Genomic DNA, 15,907 nt, shown 5'->3' on the forward strand with positions numbered 1-15,907 from the left:
ATTAGATCATAGAAATGAAAAAGAGAGATGAAAGAGATTGAGTCGAGAGAGACGTTTAGAAGTCGTGACTAAGATGTGAGGGCGATTAGGTCATAGAAGAGAGAGAGAGAGAGAATAAAAGAATACATTAGACAGCATCTCTGGTCCACAGAGAAAGTCAATGAACAGATGAGTGAAAGAAAGAGTCTAATTGTATTGACAAGACATGGTCTGTGTGTGACAGGAGGTAGAGGAAGATGAAGGACAGTTATAGTTATTATCTGGGACTGGCAACCCCTTCAGAGTGTGGTTTAGCTATGAGTCTCTCTCTCTCTCTCTCTCTCTCTCTCTCTCTCTATACACACATACACACACGCACGCCGACCACTAGCACACAGTGTTAACTCCTCTATTTGTCGAGTCTCAAGCGCAATACATACTCCTTCCGACTTCCGAAGTTTTATTCAGAAAAGGGAGGTGATATAACTACAAAATGACGTCATTCCGAGCTTCGGAAAGGTGGTCCCAGACCAGAACCTTTCCTCGGAACCCGTTTACCTCCCAGAAGCCGTTCGGAAACCGGGAAGGTTTTCCGAAGTGTAGAAGGAGTATGCTGTGCAATGGCCTCCAGGAGCCCCTTTTGGTGTTTTAAACATTGTTATAATTTAGCTATTGAAAAATAGCAGATCTACAAGCTCATAGCGCGCCACCTAGTGGCTTTTCATATGGGGGTCGGCGGCCGATTACATATAATTTTTGGGGTCCATGAAATATTGAGCACCACTGATACAGAAAACATGACGTATTTCAGAAAACTGTCAGAATTTAGAAGACATTTTCAAAATGTCGATGTCAGGCCTATAAATGGGTTAAATGAACACGGAGCATTTGAGTGTGTCGTCACACAGGCTTCCCATCCATTGTCTCTGTCCCTCACAGAGTCCTCCTCCTCCTCCCCTGTGATTCAGTCCTCAATGGGCCCCTTCATCAGCCCATTGTGGTCTCTGAGTGTCGCAGCCTTTCACAGCACTGCGCTGAACAAACACGGAGGAAACAGTTGACTGAGAACGGATGCCAAGTGTCTCCCGCGTCCTTTTGAAGTAGCTCGAGGGAAATGGGGATTCAAACCGGGAGTTAATTAGCAGAGAGCTTAATTTGTTTGGTGTGGTTCTTTTGGAGCTGTTTTTTTATTTATTTTTAAAAATATGATTTGTCTATCTTTATAGATAGACATATTTGAAGCTACAATCCATATGTTTTAAATGTCCTCTCCCGACAGAAATGTAATTCATTGCAAGTAACACCCAGGAATTTTCCTTGTGGGAAATCATAGGCTACGTCGTCTACCACTCATCAAGAGGCCAATTTGCCAGGGTTGATATTAAGCGTATGAGCTTCAGGCAAGGGCTACTTGTCAACCTACGTTTCTAACTGGAAGAGTATAGGAAACCAGACGACAATTCCAATCAGCTGGTTGGTCCGTCCACCTCTTTGCTCCCAAACAAAAGACCAGGCTTCAACCACTGGCTGCATTGTGCCTCAGATCTGCTGGGCACCTCTGTGGTGTGTGGAGAGGTGACCCCCATGGCGTCAACCTTAGAGCCAATTTGTTGGCCAAAATGTAGAACGTGGTCAAGAGAGCTGGAGAGTGGAGACGTGTGTGTGTGTGTGACTGTGTGTGTGTGTGTGTGTGTGGGGGGGGTTGTTGTACTTTAAGGAGTGAATGTATGACAATGGAATGTCCTTACTGGTAATACAAACATGTGGGGGGCAGTCTGACCTGGTTGTTAAGGTTCATTCGTTCACACCGGACACAATAAAAAGTAATTGTGGTGTTTGAATCGTGGGAAATTCACCTGTTTCTTGCCCGTGATGAAATGGTCACTGGTACGTATCATATGCTTGAGCAGGACATTATTAAACCCCATAGCTGCTTTCTCTGTAAGGCCATCTGGATGCCAGCATTAGCTAAATACCTAAACGTGTGTGTTTTCGTGTGTGTGTGCATGGTTATTATCACATATTAGTGAAAGTTGTATCTGTCCTTTTGCTGCGTAACACTCCAAATACTGTACGTGCAGTACATGACATGCTGCTAGACAAAACACAGACAGAACCCTTTGCCTCTACTGTGTTTGCGTGCATGCAAGCGAGAGAGAGAGACAAAAAAGGAGGGGAGTCCTCTCTTTCCAGCCATTCACCATTGAATGTTAATGGTATTTTACCATCAGCTCTGCCAAGCTGGGCTAATAATAGCATGAGGCTAATGTCTATGAAACATGAATGAGCTCCTTGAGGTCAGATGGAGGGAAAAAGACAGACAGTTGGAACTCACGGATGTATGTGTGACTTACTTTGGGCTGTTGTTAATCTGTCGTTGGTCCCATTCTGTGGTCTTAGCTTTAACTGGATTTAAAACCATCTGGATTTCATGTGGAGGTCATGTTCAGGTGGGCTTCCGGAACTCACAGGTGTCGATGCTGTGATGGAAATCAAGCCACTTGCAACAGATCTTTGCAAACAAAGATTTGAGATGAATGGAGGAGCAGTTCATCTTATTTTAAACTGGAATGTCATCTGAAGTTCTGAACTGTATTCTAAAATGTTCTCACCCCAGGACATGCATGATTAATGTCTATCTCTTGAGCTGTATTATCACCATTGCTTTTTAAAGTCATGAGGGTCTATTTTCATAATGTTTGTGCCGGTCATTAATAACTTTTTGGAACTTTTAAGCAAGTTAATTGATCTTTCCAACATTCATATTCTATTGGTCAATGCTATTATTTTCAATTACGTTTGGTGCAGACACGTATGCACACACACACACGCACGCACGCACGCACACACACACACACACACACACACACACACACACACACACACACACACACACATCAAAAATGTGCAAAATAAAGAGCAAAGGAAATGCAACAAGAGAAAAGTAGAAGAAAAGAGCACAAAGAGCGAGGTTTGTCTGTGTTAATGTTACTGTAAATATTGGCTTTAGTCGGGTCAACTCTAGCGGCATGTTTGAGTTTCTGCTTTCCTTTCTTTTCCTTGAATGGGGCGAGAGAATGTAAGGGGCAGGGGGTGGAGAGAGATAGAGAGGGTCTGCATGGGAGGGAGAGGGAAGGAGACGGAGTCAAACCGTTCCCGGTTCGATGCACGGCTCCTCCTGACATCATGTCAAAGTGTCCTTGAGCAAGACACTCCCTAAATGCTCCCCGTGAATGAGTTGGTGACCTCTGGCGTCTCCGTGTGAATGGTTAAATGTAATGTAAACATTGTGTAAGTCACCATATAAATATGGATCTTTATGAACGCACTTCTACAGGGAGAACATATTTGTTCAACATTATTTATCGAGCACCTTTTCAACGGCAAAGGGTCAACCAAAGTGCTATACAAGGTCAGATTAAAAACAAGCTAAAACAGAAAGCAAGAAAAATGTATTTAACAGGCAACTGCACAATTATGAACAAAATTAGAATTGGCATAATGATACAATAAAATACGGCGATACTGGTGATATACAATATTTTTTCTTTGTTTGGAGTAAAAGCTGCTAAAAGGTGAGCAAAGTGTTCCAGACTCTGGCGTCCACCGCTGCAAAGGCTCAGTCACCTCTGGACCTGTAGCTAGTTCCAGACACAAGCACCTTGGCCAACCGGTCTCTTCTTTAACCTCTGTTAAAGAAATGACACTAGGTAGCAAGAGGAGGAATGTATGTATGTATGTATGTACTCCATAGACAAATAAAGGAGTGTAGAGGAAGAGAGAGAGGGAGAAGGGATAGGAGGGTAACGCAACAGAGTTAAACTCATAAAATGGTTGCTGGGAGGGAAACACACACACACACACACACACACACACACACACAAGGGAGAGTATAGGGGGTATGTATGTGGCACATAAATTCCACATTTTCAGTTGTCGGGAAATAAAATAGAGTGGACATAAAATGATTCATTCATTCATCGACACGGTAATTGTATCTATCATGAAAGTCAGTCAGTCAGTCAGTCAGTCACTCCATGCATGACGAGGTCCACTTCACACAGATCCTGTCACCTTTGAACCTCAGCCCCTGTTGCTCATGGCAACGTGACACTATTTATGGTGTACTAAATGCGTGCTCAGCCGTGACCGCCCGGTGATGTTGTAACGTTTCCCTTTCATACAGTGCTTTGCTACAGTAGCTACGGTAAATTGTAAATTGCTACAGTAGCAGCTTCTGTATATCCGCGGCCCGTTGGCAGATTTTCACATTTGCTATTTTTGGCACGCGGCACCGTCGTACGATGATGTATGGAGCTTAACTGTGTTGTAAATTAGTGGTCAGAGATATAGCTGTAGGAGCTAGGAGGATTAGCAGGCCTTCATGGGCTACAGAACTCGTACACTCGTACACTGGGAGACTGATGCGGATGGACAGATAGAGACGTCAGAGAGAGAGAGAGAAGGGGCTGCGGAAATGGGTGATTTAGGAAGACAAAGTGGTAATAAGACTTCAGATTGCTTTGATAGAAGATTATTATTTCTCACTATATTTAAAGTATAAAAGCAGACGGAATTAGGAGGACAGGTGTGAGGCTAGTAGGCCACAAGACAATACACACACGTGCACACACAGACACGCACGTGCGTGCGTGTGTTGATCATCTCATTAAGATTCTTGAGAAGTGAAGATCATCTTTACTCCTACGGTCCCCTCACTCCCTCTTCTCCTCATCGGTCTCCTATCTCCTCACCTCCTTTTCACCCACCTTCCTTTCCTCCCATCGGTCATTCAGTAATGAGGACCACCACTTCATTTAATCCCTCTGCTGTTCTCTATCACCCCCCCTTGAAAAACCTGAAAGGAGGACTGGGTCAGCAGCTGAGGAGTAAAAAGTCAAGGACTCTGGAGGATGGAAAGACATCCTCATTTCCTCCCTCTCCTCTCCTCCCCTCGTTATCTGTCTGTTTCCTGTCGGTGCGTTAGACTCCTCTCCTCCTCTGATAGTAGTATTCAGTCTGTGTTATCAGTCGGTGTCTCAGCTGGCAGGAAAAAATAACAAATAACACTTTTTCCCTGGAGAAAGTTCTTAGAAAGTCCGAATTCTACGGGGTTTACGGGATACGAATACAAAGGTGCAGTAGTTTTTAAGGTGGGATGATGCCGTTGTAATGAAGGTATATAGGGGCTTAGTGCAGTCAAGGAGGACATGTCGAAACAACAGCGAATTGTTGAAATGAGAGAGAGTTGTTCTAGTCTAATTTCGATGTGGATTGTTGCTAGAGGATGGAGAGAAACAGAGCGGACATGGTGAATAATTGGGTGTGAGAAATGGGAGTGATAGAGACAGAAAGATTGAGAGATGGGTATACAGTAATATCAACAATGTTAATTTATCAATGTGTACTCAATGAACAATTACGATTTACTGTAATGTAGTGTAGAGCGAAAGAGTGAGTGACAATGAGTTCCATCTGATAATAGGTGATGAACAGTACTGGAGAGATGGCAGAGAGAGGAAGACAAACAGAGAGTGAGAGAGAGAGAAAGCGAGAGAGCGAAAGAGAGAAGTGACGTTAATAGTTGAGGGCGTGAAGTGGTTAATTCCTCTTGGAATGTTTAAATCCCTTGTTTGCTCCGTCCTCAATCCCAGCAGCCCTCACTCCTGCGCCAGGAATCTGCTCGCAGCGTGCACGTGCACACACTGGCGTGTGCGCACAAATAATATGCCTACACAGATATTCTCTGCGCACGCATGTGCATACACACTGACACAGCCTTAACCCATTCTGAACGGGAACGCCTTTTGGTGTTAGCATCATGTTATGCTTTAGCTATTGAAAAATAGCAGATCTACAAGCTCATAGCGCGCCACCGAGTGGCGTGCTACAAGCTTGTAGGTCTGCTATTTTTGAAAAATCAAAGAACGAGTCGACCGACATTTTTAGAATCTGATCTCGGGTCAGAATGGGTTAATCAGACCAGTGTGTGTCCAGTGGAAACCTCGTATGAATCTGATCTCAGGTCAGAATGGGTTTTAAGTCATGTAAGTCATTTGGTATATTCTTTGCCAGCTGCTTTTCGCATCAGGTCGCATTTCCCAGCGAGCACGGTGAGGACCTGGACGAATTAGTGACGTCTCGATTGTGGCCAGATCAAGTCGAACCAAGACATAGTCACATCTGACTATGTCGTGCACGCGACCTCGAGGTCGCTTCTCGCCCTCACGGCATCCTACTGGTATAATATAATGTAAGGTTCAGGTTCAGAAAAACTGTCATAAATCATATCAGACGGCTGACATTTCAACACCTCATCCAGAAGCCTTCTATTACCATGGACCATGTTCTATAGGTCTAGTCCGCTTCCGTTTTGTCTAGTTTTAGCAGTGCAGTCTTGTTTGGTGTTGTCATAACCATCCCAATTTCTTTCCATCACACATCACTCCTTGTCTTTCACCAACACTACCCTCATTCTTTCTCCCCCTTCTCTCTCTCTCTCTCTCTCTCTGTCCCTTCTTGTCTTTCTCCTTATCCAACCCCCTCCCTCCTTTCCCCTTGCTGTCTGTCTCTGTGTGATAACAGCACCTTGAGACAGGGCCTCTCGCCCAGTCTTTCCATGAGGACATTGTTCCACTATCTCCTCTCCTCCTCCTCCCCTCTGCCCTATCTCCTTCAGCCCTCCATTACCCCTCTCCTTAATATCTCCTACTGTTTCTCCCGCTTCCATCCTATCTACGCCTCCGGCCCCTACGTCTTCTCGTCTCCTTGTCTGCTCCTTATCTCCTCTGCTCTTCTTCGCCTCCTTTTTCTAATCTCTTCTCTCCTCTCCTGTCCATACACACCAAACACGTTTTTGTGTATTCATTATTTTCCGCGTCACTCCTGGTGTGTAATGTCCTTTAAGTCTCTTCTCTTCGTTTCTAACCTACACAGAAACACTGAGTCTAATATTAAGAGTGTAGTAGCGGTCCCTTATTGTGTCCGTACTATAGTCCATTGTGTAAATCTTCATGGTCTCTGAGTTAAACGAACATCTGTGCAGCCTAGTACTATTGGGGCGGCTGTGGCTCAGGAGGTAGAGCAGGTCGTCCAATGATCCGTGGGTCAGCGGTTCGAATCCCGGCTCCTGTCGAAGTGTCCTTGGGCAAGACACTGAACCCTACATTGCCTCCCATGAGTCGGTCGGTGTGAGCTCGCCACCATCGGTGTGTGAATGTGGGAAGTGAGGACGCTGGCGTCGACTGTGCGGCGCTTCACCTCCCAACGTATGAATGAATGAACCATTGTAAAGCGCTTTGAGCACTTGGAAAAGCGCTCTAAAAATGCAATTCATTAAACCTGCAATTCATTATTACTGACAGACAGAAGGTGTACCGTGTACTGTAAATGTCTTGCTTCAGAAGCAGTGAGAGCAGAGAGCGTGTCATGGCAGGTAGCAGGGCTGTGTGTGTGTGTGCGTGCGTGTGCGTGCGCATTTGAGTAGGTATCTATACCTCTGGGCAGAGCAGTGACATCTGGAGACAGTATATGAGGACATATTATATAGGTAGTAGTTGTGTACATACAGACTGTTATTAGCCACAGCAAGCAGCTGCTGTATAAAATCATCTAGTCGCGGAGGTGATGCCGTGATGCTTCTTGACTTTTATTTGACAGTTATGCTTGATTTATACGGTATACGGTGTCGCACTCCGGACATAGCCGATTTACGACACGTCGCGCCATGGCGTGTCGTGAGCTTTGGCGACTGGCAACAGACATCGCACGACGACTTTGAAAATCTGATTCCATGGTCATGATTCTGTGTTGTATTTCTGACTGTGGGACAAACTGTCGGAGGGTGAAATAGATGTGAAAATGAAGGAGTAGTTGTTAGTGTTGAATAACTGTAGATGAGTGGAATAGTGTAAGGGATTAATGCTTAAAAGTTAAATTGAACAGAATGCATTTTTTTATAGAACACCATCAATTGGAATTTGATGTAACTGAATAGAATGAAATAATATAAGTGAAAATAATCAAATTAATACTATACATGGTCATGAACAGAATACTACACGTTGTGGTTGAATAGAATCGTTTTCAGGTTGCATTACAGTCATTAATTTGTGCACTATAGGATGCATTAATATGTAGAGAAGCCTTCATTTGCTAAGATTTGATATGACATCCCTGTAAGCCTACAGCATTACTACAGGAAATATTATAGTCTAAGAAGAAGAGGCGTGCGTGCGTGCGTGCATCATCATACAAAGCCTTATAGAGCAACTTGAGAATCCGTCTGAATCCTGGACTCCATGCTGGAACGGTGCCAGTGGAGAGGCAGGTGTGGGACTGGAGACATACTGGTGTATATAACCTCCCCCCTTTAAGTCCCCTTACTGTGTTTTGGTCATACTTTGGTGTTTTGTTTTGACCCTTTGGTTGAAGGTTAAATGTGCTCTTTAAATAAACGTTGAGTTGAGATATACTGTCTGGAACCACTGGAGAGAGAGAGAGATGGAGTTATAGCAGGAGAGAGAGAGACAACACAGGAGGAGAAAGCAAGGAGGAGATGGCATCATATAACCAGCTCTGCCAACTGCCTTGGAATGCCAGGAATGACCCTGACACACAAACACACACACGCATGCACGCATGCACGCACACACACACACACACACACACACACACACACACACACACACACACACACACACACACACACACACACACACACACACACACACACACACACACACACACACACACACACACACACCCCTCCCTCCTCTCTCTCTTTTTCTCCATCAATCCTCCTTTCCTTCCCTCCATCAATCTCTCCTTCACAACTCCTTTTCCATGATCCCTTTATCCATTTCTCTCCGTTCATTTCCCTCCCCCCCCGTACTGTGCCCTCTCCTTGCATTCCATAAAACGCACGCACGCACGCACGCACACACACACACACACACACACACACACACACACACACACACACACACACACACACACACACACACACACACACACAGTCACACACACACACACACACACACACACACACACACACACACACACACACACACACACACACACACACACACACACACAGAGTTGCAGTATGCAGTGATTGGCAGTGGTGCTGTTCTCAGGTCTGTGTTTTCTCTGCTGTGGTTGTTGACAGAGATCAGCTGACTTCTCTCTCTCTCTCTATCTCTCTCTCCATCTCTCTCCATCTGTCGATTCAATTCAAGTCAAAGGAGCTTTATTGGCACGAGGATACTTTTACATTGCCAAAGCAGGTGTCAAATACAACGATAAGACCTGAGAAATGTATTTCTCCTAGCCTGAGAAATGTAACTCTTTAATGACTTCCAGAAATCAGTTGTTTCCACCCTGACAGCGTCACGACCCTGTGACCTACAGAGGTCAAATTTCTTTCTTTCTTTCTTTCTTTCTTTCTTTCTTTCTTTCTTTCTTTCTTTCTTTCTTTCTTTCTTTCTTTCTTTCTTTCTTTCTTTCTTTCTTTCTTTCTTTCTTTCATTTTCCTCAGGTACGTTGTACCCTCATTAACACTGCTCTCCATCTCAGTGCTTTCGTAACCTTTTTCTTTGGGATCCTCATTGCCCAGTGGGCCTATAGTGGGCCTATAGTGGGTCTATGGTGGGCCTATGGAGGGCTATAGTGGGCCTCGGACCACAGGTTGAGAACCACTGCCATGGATTAACCCATTCAGGCCTGACGTCGACATTAAAAAAAAAAAAGTTCTCTCTCTCTCTCCATCTCTCTATCGTCTGTCCCTCTGCTGTTTGTCTAATTTCTTATCTCCATGGTTACCTGAGGGACCAGGAATGCGGTGTCACCAAGGAATGTGAACAATTATTAACTGGTCAGGAGCCAACTTGCACAACTCACACACACACATACACGCGCACACGCACACACTCACAGCCCAGATGCTTCTTTTTCAAGGCCACTAAAACCGCCTTTCCTCTGCTTTCGCTATAGTCATGAGTCATAACACTGAAGAAGCTCCCCACACTGTACAGTACAGTACAGTACAGTACAGTACAGTACGTGACACACTGTCCTTCGCTGCAGGACACACTGTGTGACACAGGTTTAACAATGTTGTCCTGCATGGTTAGCTGATGAGGTAATGCTCTCTTCTGTCTGTTAAGTGCACTCTCCAAAGTCTGTACGACTGTCTGTCTGTATGAGGCTGTTTGGACAAAGTGCACTCGAGAATTAAGGGATGATCTAATTCGGCACTAATTATGTGGTACACCATAGCAGAACACACGCACGCACGCACGCATGCACGCACGCACGCACACATGCACGCACGTACGCACGTACGCACACACACATGCACACATGCACACACATGCACACATACACTCACACACACATGGCTGAGCTACGTTAAAGTTGTAAGTCGTATATTGTAGCTGCTAAAAGAGTTTGTGACTTTGTAACAAGCTTCATATAATTATAGTCTTTGAGTTATCTGTTCGTGAAGGAAACCTTAGAACATCTCTTGTCTACCAAGATCTGCTTCACATGTCTGTCTGTCTGCCTCTCTCACTGTCTCTGTCTGTCTTTATGTCTCTCTACCCCTCGTCTGACCTGCTACCTGTTGTCATAGTAACATCAGTTTGATTGATGGCTCAGCGGTCCATTCAGCTATAGGTTGACCTATAGGAGGCCCCCAGTAATCCACAAATCATGGGGAGGTATAGCTGAGGTGCGTGCGTGCGTGCATGCATGAATGTGTGAGTGTGTGTCAGCGAATTATTTTGTCTACATGTGTGTGCGTGCGCGTGTGCCAGCCAGCTATAGCCAGTAGACTGGCTCCCACTGAGACATGGAGACAGAGAGAGAGACACAGAGAGAGACACAGAGAGAGAGAGAGAGAGAGAGAGAGTATTTGAGTAAGAGACCATCACAAAGGTTAAGAGTAAGACTTCACTATTTGATGGACATCTGCCTTCACATTCATTGAGCTAGTGACAGAATTACAATATACTGTAAACACAAAAATGCAAAACATTACAAAAGAACACATAAGACAACGCAACATCAGAGTGTTATATTAGTGTTATATATAGGCAAGCAAGCACAAAAGATGGATCATTCCTATACAGTCAATCATGCAGTCGATTTAAAGTCGTATTTAGTTATAGTTATTAGGTTGAGATTATTCTATGGTTATTGATTGTTTATAGTAGTCATGGACATGTACGGGGAATCGTATAATTAGAATATGGTGCGTTTTCAAACCGAGTAAAAGTTGAGAATGACTGTTTAAATTAAATATATAATGTAAGCTATGTTAGTCAAGTCTCAAGTTTAAATGTAAAGCTTTGAATGAATGGAATGCTAATCCTATGGCCCAGAGGAACATGTAGAGACTTCACACATTCTTCCCTGTCACTCACTGCATATGTGACTGGCACGCACGCACACACGCACGCACGCACGCACGCACGCACGCACGCACGCACGCACGCACGCACACCTTACCTTTGCCCTCAGCTTGGAAAAAATTATGTTTGGTTGTTATTTCAGGTTATTGGAGCATTTTAAAGACAAGAATGAAGGATGACTGTACATGCTTGCATGCACACATGCACATGATATGCGCATGCAAGCGTGCACACACACACACACACACACACACACACACACCTCTTTGTTCTCACGTTTCATTGCAAATACTTTTTTGTGAGTGCAATGCTACTTAGTGTGCATGTGGTCTGAATGTGTGCGTATGTGCATGCATGTGTGCATGTCATCACCTCTGACATAGTCGCCTGTCAAAAAGAGGAAGTCCAGAGAACACACACTATTCAAGTGACTGATGATCAAAGGCTGTGTGTGTGTGTGCGTGCTCGTGAGTGTGCGTATACCCGTGTGTCTTTTGTGCTGATCCCGAGGCAGAGAAACAGAGATCGTTTTCCTTTTTAACCTGTGGTTCAAGTCCTAGGGGGTCTGTAGGTCTTTTTTGGGGCGTTTGCTATACTTTATCATCAATCTGATTAAAGTTTTTAACCATCTGACAGCCCTAGTTTCTTTCAATGCCTTTGCCTATAATGACATGCTCAACATTGTGTTGCCAGGGTTAAAGTTCACAGAGAAATAGTCCATGTTTACAATTTCTCTCTCCAATAATGAGATGAATTAGAGAATTAGTTCAGATTCATTATTTCATGTCATAACATCCGGTCCCTCATGTGATGTAATACACTGGACTGTCATTGGACACACACAAGAGGCCTGCAATGAGAGAACGTATTATGATTGATTGTAATGTGCCCATGGGGGTAATTGTGCGGCATTCGTTTTCATCTGACAGACATAATATAAGTGCAGAACTCCCTTCATCTCTCGCTTTTCCCATCTGTCCACCTCCCTCTTGCTTCCTGCCCTCAACCTATTGGCCGTTTCCACAGTGGTCATTTTGACTGGGTTGACGGTATAATGTAATAATGGGGTTAAATGCGGTCGCGTTTCATTTTTGTTGAATTGCAGTTCATTGTGTACAGCAGCTGTCAGTGCCGGCACACAGTAATGCCTACAAATTAAACACACTCATAATTAACAATATTACCTTCAGCTCTGTGTGTAACTGTCATTCCCCCTTTAAGCCATTTTGGGCGGGAACCCCTTTTGGTGTTTATACTATAGCATTATGTTATACTTTAGCTATTAATATCTAGCATATCTACAATATCATAGCGCTATGAACTTGTAGGTCTGCTGAAAAATCGTGGAAATCTTTGAATATATTCTTTCAGAGTTTCAGTTTTTAACTAAAATCTTTGCTTCTGGGGGGTCCCTGGAACAACATATTTTCAGATGGGGGTCGGCGGCCAATTACAGATTTGGGGGTCCTTGACACGAAATATTGAGCACCACTGATACAGAAACATGAGGTTTTTCAGAAAAGAATGACATTTAAAAAATAAATTTATTTTATTTCAACGTTTTATTTCATCCTCTCCCCAGTCCTCCCCACGTCCCTCCTGTCCTCTCCTCACATGTCTCCTTTTCGTCCCTCTGGATCTCCCCCTCTTTCTCTCTCCCTCTCCCATTTCATTCCCTCTCTCCACCCACGAGACCAGCTGTCATCAGTCCTTTACCAACTTTTTAGAGCCTGTCGGGGAAAATGAACACATGAGAACGGGAGATGACAGGCCCGACGCAAGGAACCGTAGCTTAAACAAATGACTTGGATGCCCAGCGCTGTAACCAGAGACTGACAGGCAGACACAGGGACGACATCTGGAATGCATTATGAGAACCTCTTATGAGTGACAAGTTGTATCATTAACTCCCAACATGACGCGTAACAAGAACTCACTGCGTTACAGTACGACCGCAGTGGTGTGTAGTCGTGACTTAATGCTCCCTGGTGTGTCATAGTGTTCCAGGTCAAGTGATAATGTCACGGCGGGTGTTATTCATGATAATGTCACATGGCGGGTGTTATTCATTGCGATAGAGGACACGGCGCTGTCGCGTCTGTTCCGTTCCTTCACTGTTACGTCCTCTCCTCCCCTCTCGGCGCCTCGCCAGCGGCATTTCAACAAGTTCACTTAATCTAGAATGGATATTAATCACTGTCTTAAGCACTCTATACTTAGTTTAGAGTGAAAATAGCGGAACCGTTCAACAACACATCGTGAACTTGCTATTTTGGAAAAAATGTTTCAAAAATAAAAATGCTGCGTTCCAGTTTATGAGAGTCCGGGAAAAAGGCAATTCTCTTGATTGCTGCTCTCAGGCACGGCATGGGAAGTGGGCATCTGCATTTCTTTCACCGTAGTAAAAGCTGCATTCATGGTAGGAGAGGGGCACTATTTGCAGACGGGTAAAAGGGCAGGCCCTTTGATGTCTATGTGTGCACGGCCACGTACCCCGTGCTGTAGTACTGTATATATGTTCTTCAGAAACTAAATGTATGTGTTGTCAGCAGTAGCTAACAGGAATATTTCTCTGTGTGTGTGTTTCTCCCCAGCTGTTCCACGTTGCCTATGTGTTGATCAAGTTCGCCAACTCTCCTCGACCTGACCTCTGGGTTCTAGAGAGATCCGTCGACTTTGGACAGACGTACAAGCCATGGCAGTTCTTCGCCTGTGAGTAGCGCACACACACACACACACACACACACACACACACACACACACACACACACACACACACACACACACACACACACACACACACACACACACACACACACACACACACACACTGGGTGGTAGTAGGGTCTACTGGATTTGATTGTATAGTTGAAAGTGGAGGAGACATCACTGTTTCACCTTCACTTTGCTTCGGCTTTGTTACAATTCATTGCCATTGTGGCATAACGTACGTTTGCAAACCACAATTGTACACAGTTTGGAAATGAATAATAATAATAAAAACGTACTTATACTTGCAACCCAAAAATGGGTCCTGACGCTGCCCATAATTCCGACATCCCATTATTCCGACTACGTGGCTTTGCATGCGGCTAAGGTTAGGGTTAGGGATAGAGTTAGTAATGTGGCGAGTCGGACCAACGTGCCGTCGGAGCAATGACATGGCACCTTCAGGGTTCTGTAAGGGCTCAGGCCAGGAGCAATGACATGGCACCTTCAGGGTTCTGTAAGGGCTCAGTCCAGGAGCAATGACATGGCACCTTCAGGGTTCTGTAAGGGCTCAGGCCAGGAGCAATGACATGGCACCTTCAGGGTTCTGTAAGGGCTCAGGCCAGGAGCAATGACATGGCAATGACACTCGTTAGTTACATCACACACACACCTTTGCTTATTGGCTACGGCAGCTGTCAATCCCGGTGGGCTGGAGGGGAATTCCAAGCATGCCTGGTTGTTAGCGACAGGTTCCAGCTCGATAACGCCAGGGAGGCTTGGAGGTGGAAAAAGAGAGGGGGGAATGGGTCTCTGCTTGTGTATAGGCAATTATGTGGGGTCTGCGTGTGTGAGTGCGTGCGTGTGCGTACCTGCGTGCATGTTCACCTCCACAAACCAAACCGAACACAGTTAGTGGTTGAAGAAGTGCTATAGATATTTTATTCAAGTAAAAGTGGCAATGCCACAATGTAGAAATACTGTCCCATCTTACAAGTTTTCCAAATGTATAAAAATCTTTTTAGAATGGCAGATGTGCAAGCTCACAACGCATAGCGATGTGGCCTGCTGTGAGCTTGTAGTTTGGCGAAAGTAAAAGTACAAAAACCTTTTACTTTCCGTAAGTACAAACTTGAGTACCGGTACAGTACATGTACTTATTTTCCACCACTCCACATAGTTGGGGGAAATTAAGTCTCTTGGTGTGTCTCTTAGCCACTTGCTTGGTGCAGGTTTAGACAAACAAAATACCAACATACACAGTTTGAATGAGCAGCAAATGTTACTTTTGAAGATTTGTTCACTTGACTGCAACATGAACTGCGACATGTACTGACATCAGTGTATGTAGAATGATGCCGACAATTATACCTTCCCATTCAGAGACTTGCACAATTGGGTGAAATATGGGAAGTTGGCCATGACGGGTAAATCCTAGTCTTAAAATGCACAGGCTGAATGATTAGTAAATAATTGGAGGTAAGTTGAGCTGGCATACATGTACATTCCTTGCGAACAATGGAGAGGAGAGGGTTCACTCTTCTGGGTTCTCTCACACAGAGTGTGGTGTTACGCATATAGGACCAAATACCAAGGATGCAAAAGATCTGCATACAGAATCTTTAAAAGGCTCCAGTTTAAGGCTGGGCGATATTACTTTTAATCAATCCCACAATGCTACCGCGATTCTGATTAATGAATGATGAAAATAGCTGATTTACAAGCTTGCAATGCGTAGCTTTCGTGATGTGCTGTGAGCTTGCATATTGGCTATTTTTCACTTTTTCAAGTCGATTTTGTTGATA

The 15,907-nt window shown here is 44.5% G+C and overlaps 1 protein-coding gene across 2 annotated transcripts in view; it reads left to right on the top strand.

The window, feature by feature from the left end:
- lama5 (laminin, alpha 5) overlaps nucleotides 1-15,907 on the top strand; it is a 94,375-nt gene that overhangs the window by 13,876 nt on the left and 64,592 nt on the right. For both annotated transcript variants that reach the window (XM_083769361.1, XM_083769362.1), the window contains exon 3: nucleotides 13,988-14,105. In XM_083769361.1, the coding sequence (XP_083625487.1) occupies nucleotides 13,988-14,105 (118 nt within the window). The remainder of the gene's footprint in view (nucleotides 1-13,987; nucleotides 14,106-15,907) is intronic.

The sequence above is a fragment of the Protomyctophum parallelum genome (assembly GCF_964188405.1).
Source record: "Protomyctophum parallelum genome assembly, chromosome: 7".
NCBI classification, from domain to species: domain Eukaryota; kingdom Metazoa; phylum Chordata; class Actinopteri; order Myctophiformes; family Myctophidae; genus Protomyctophum; species Protomyctophum parallelum.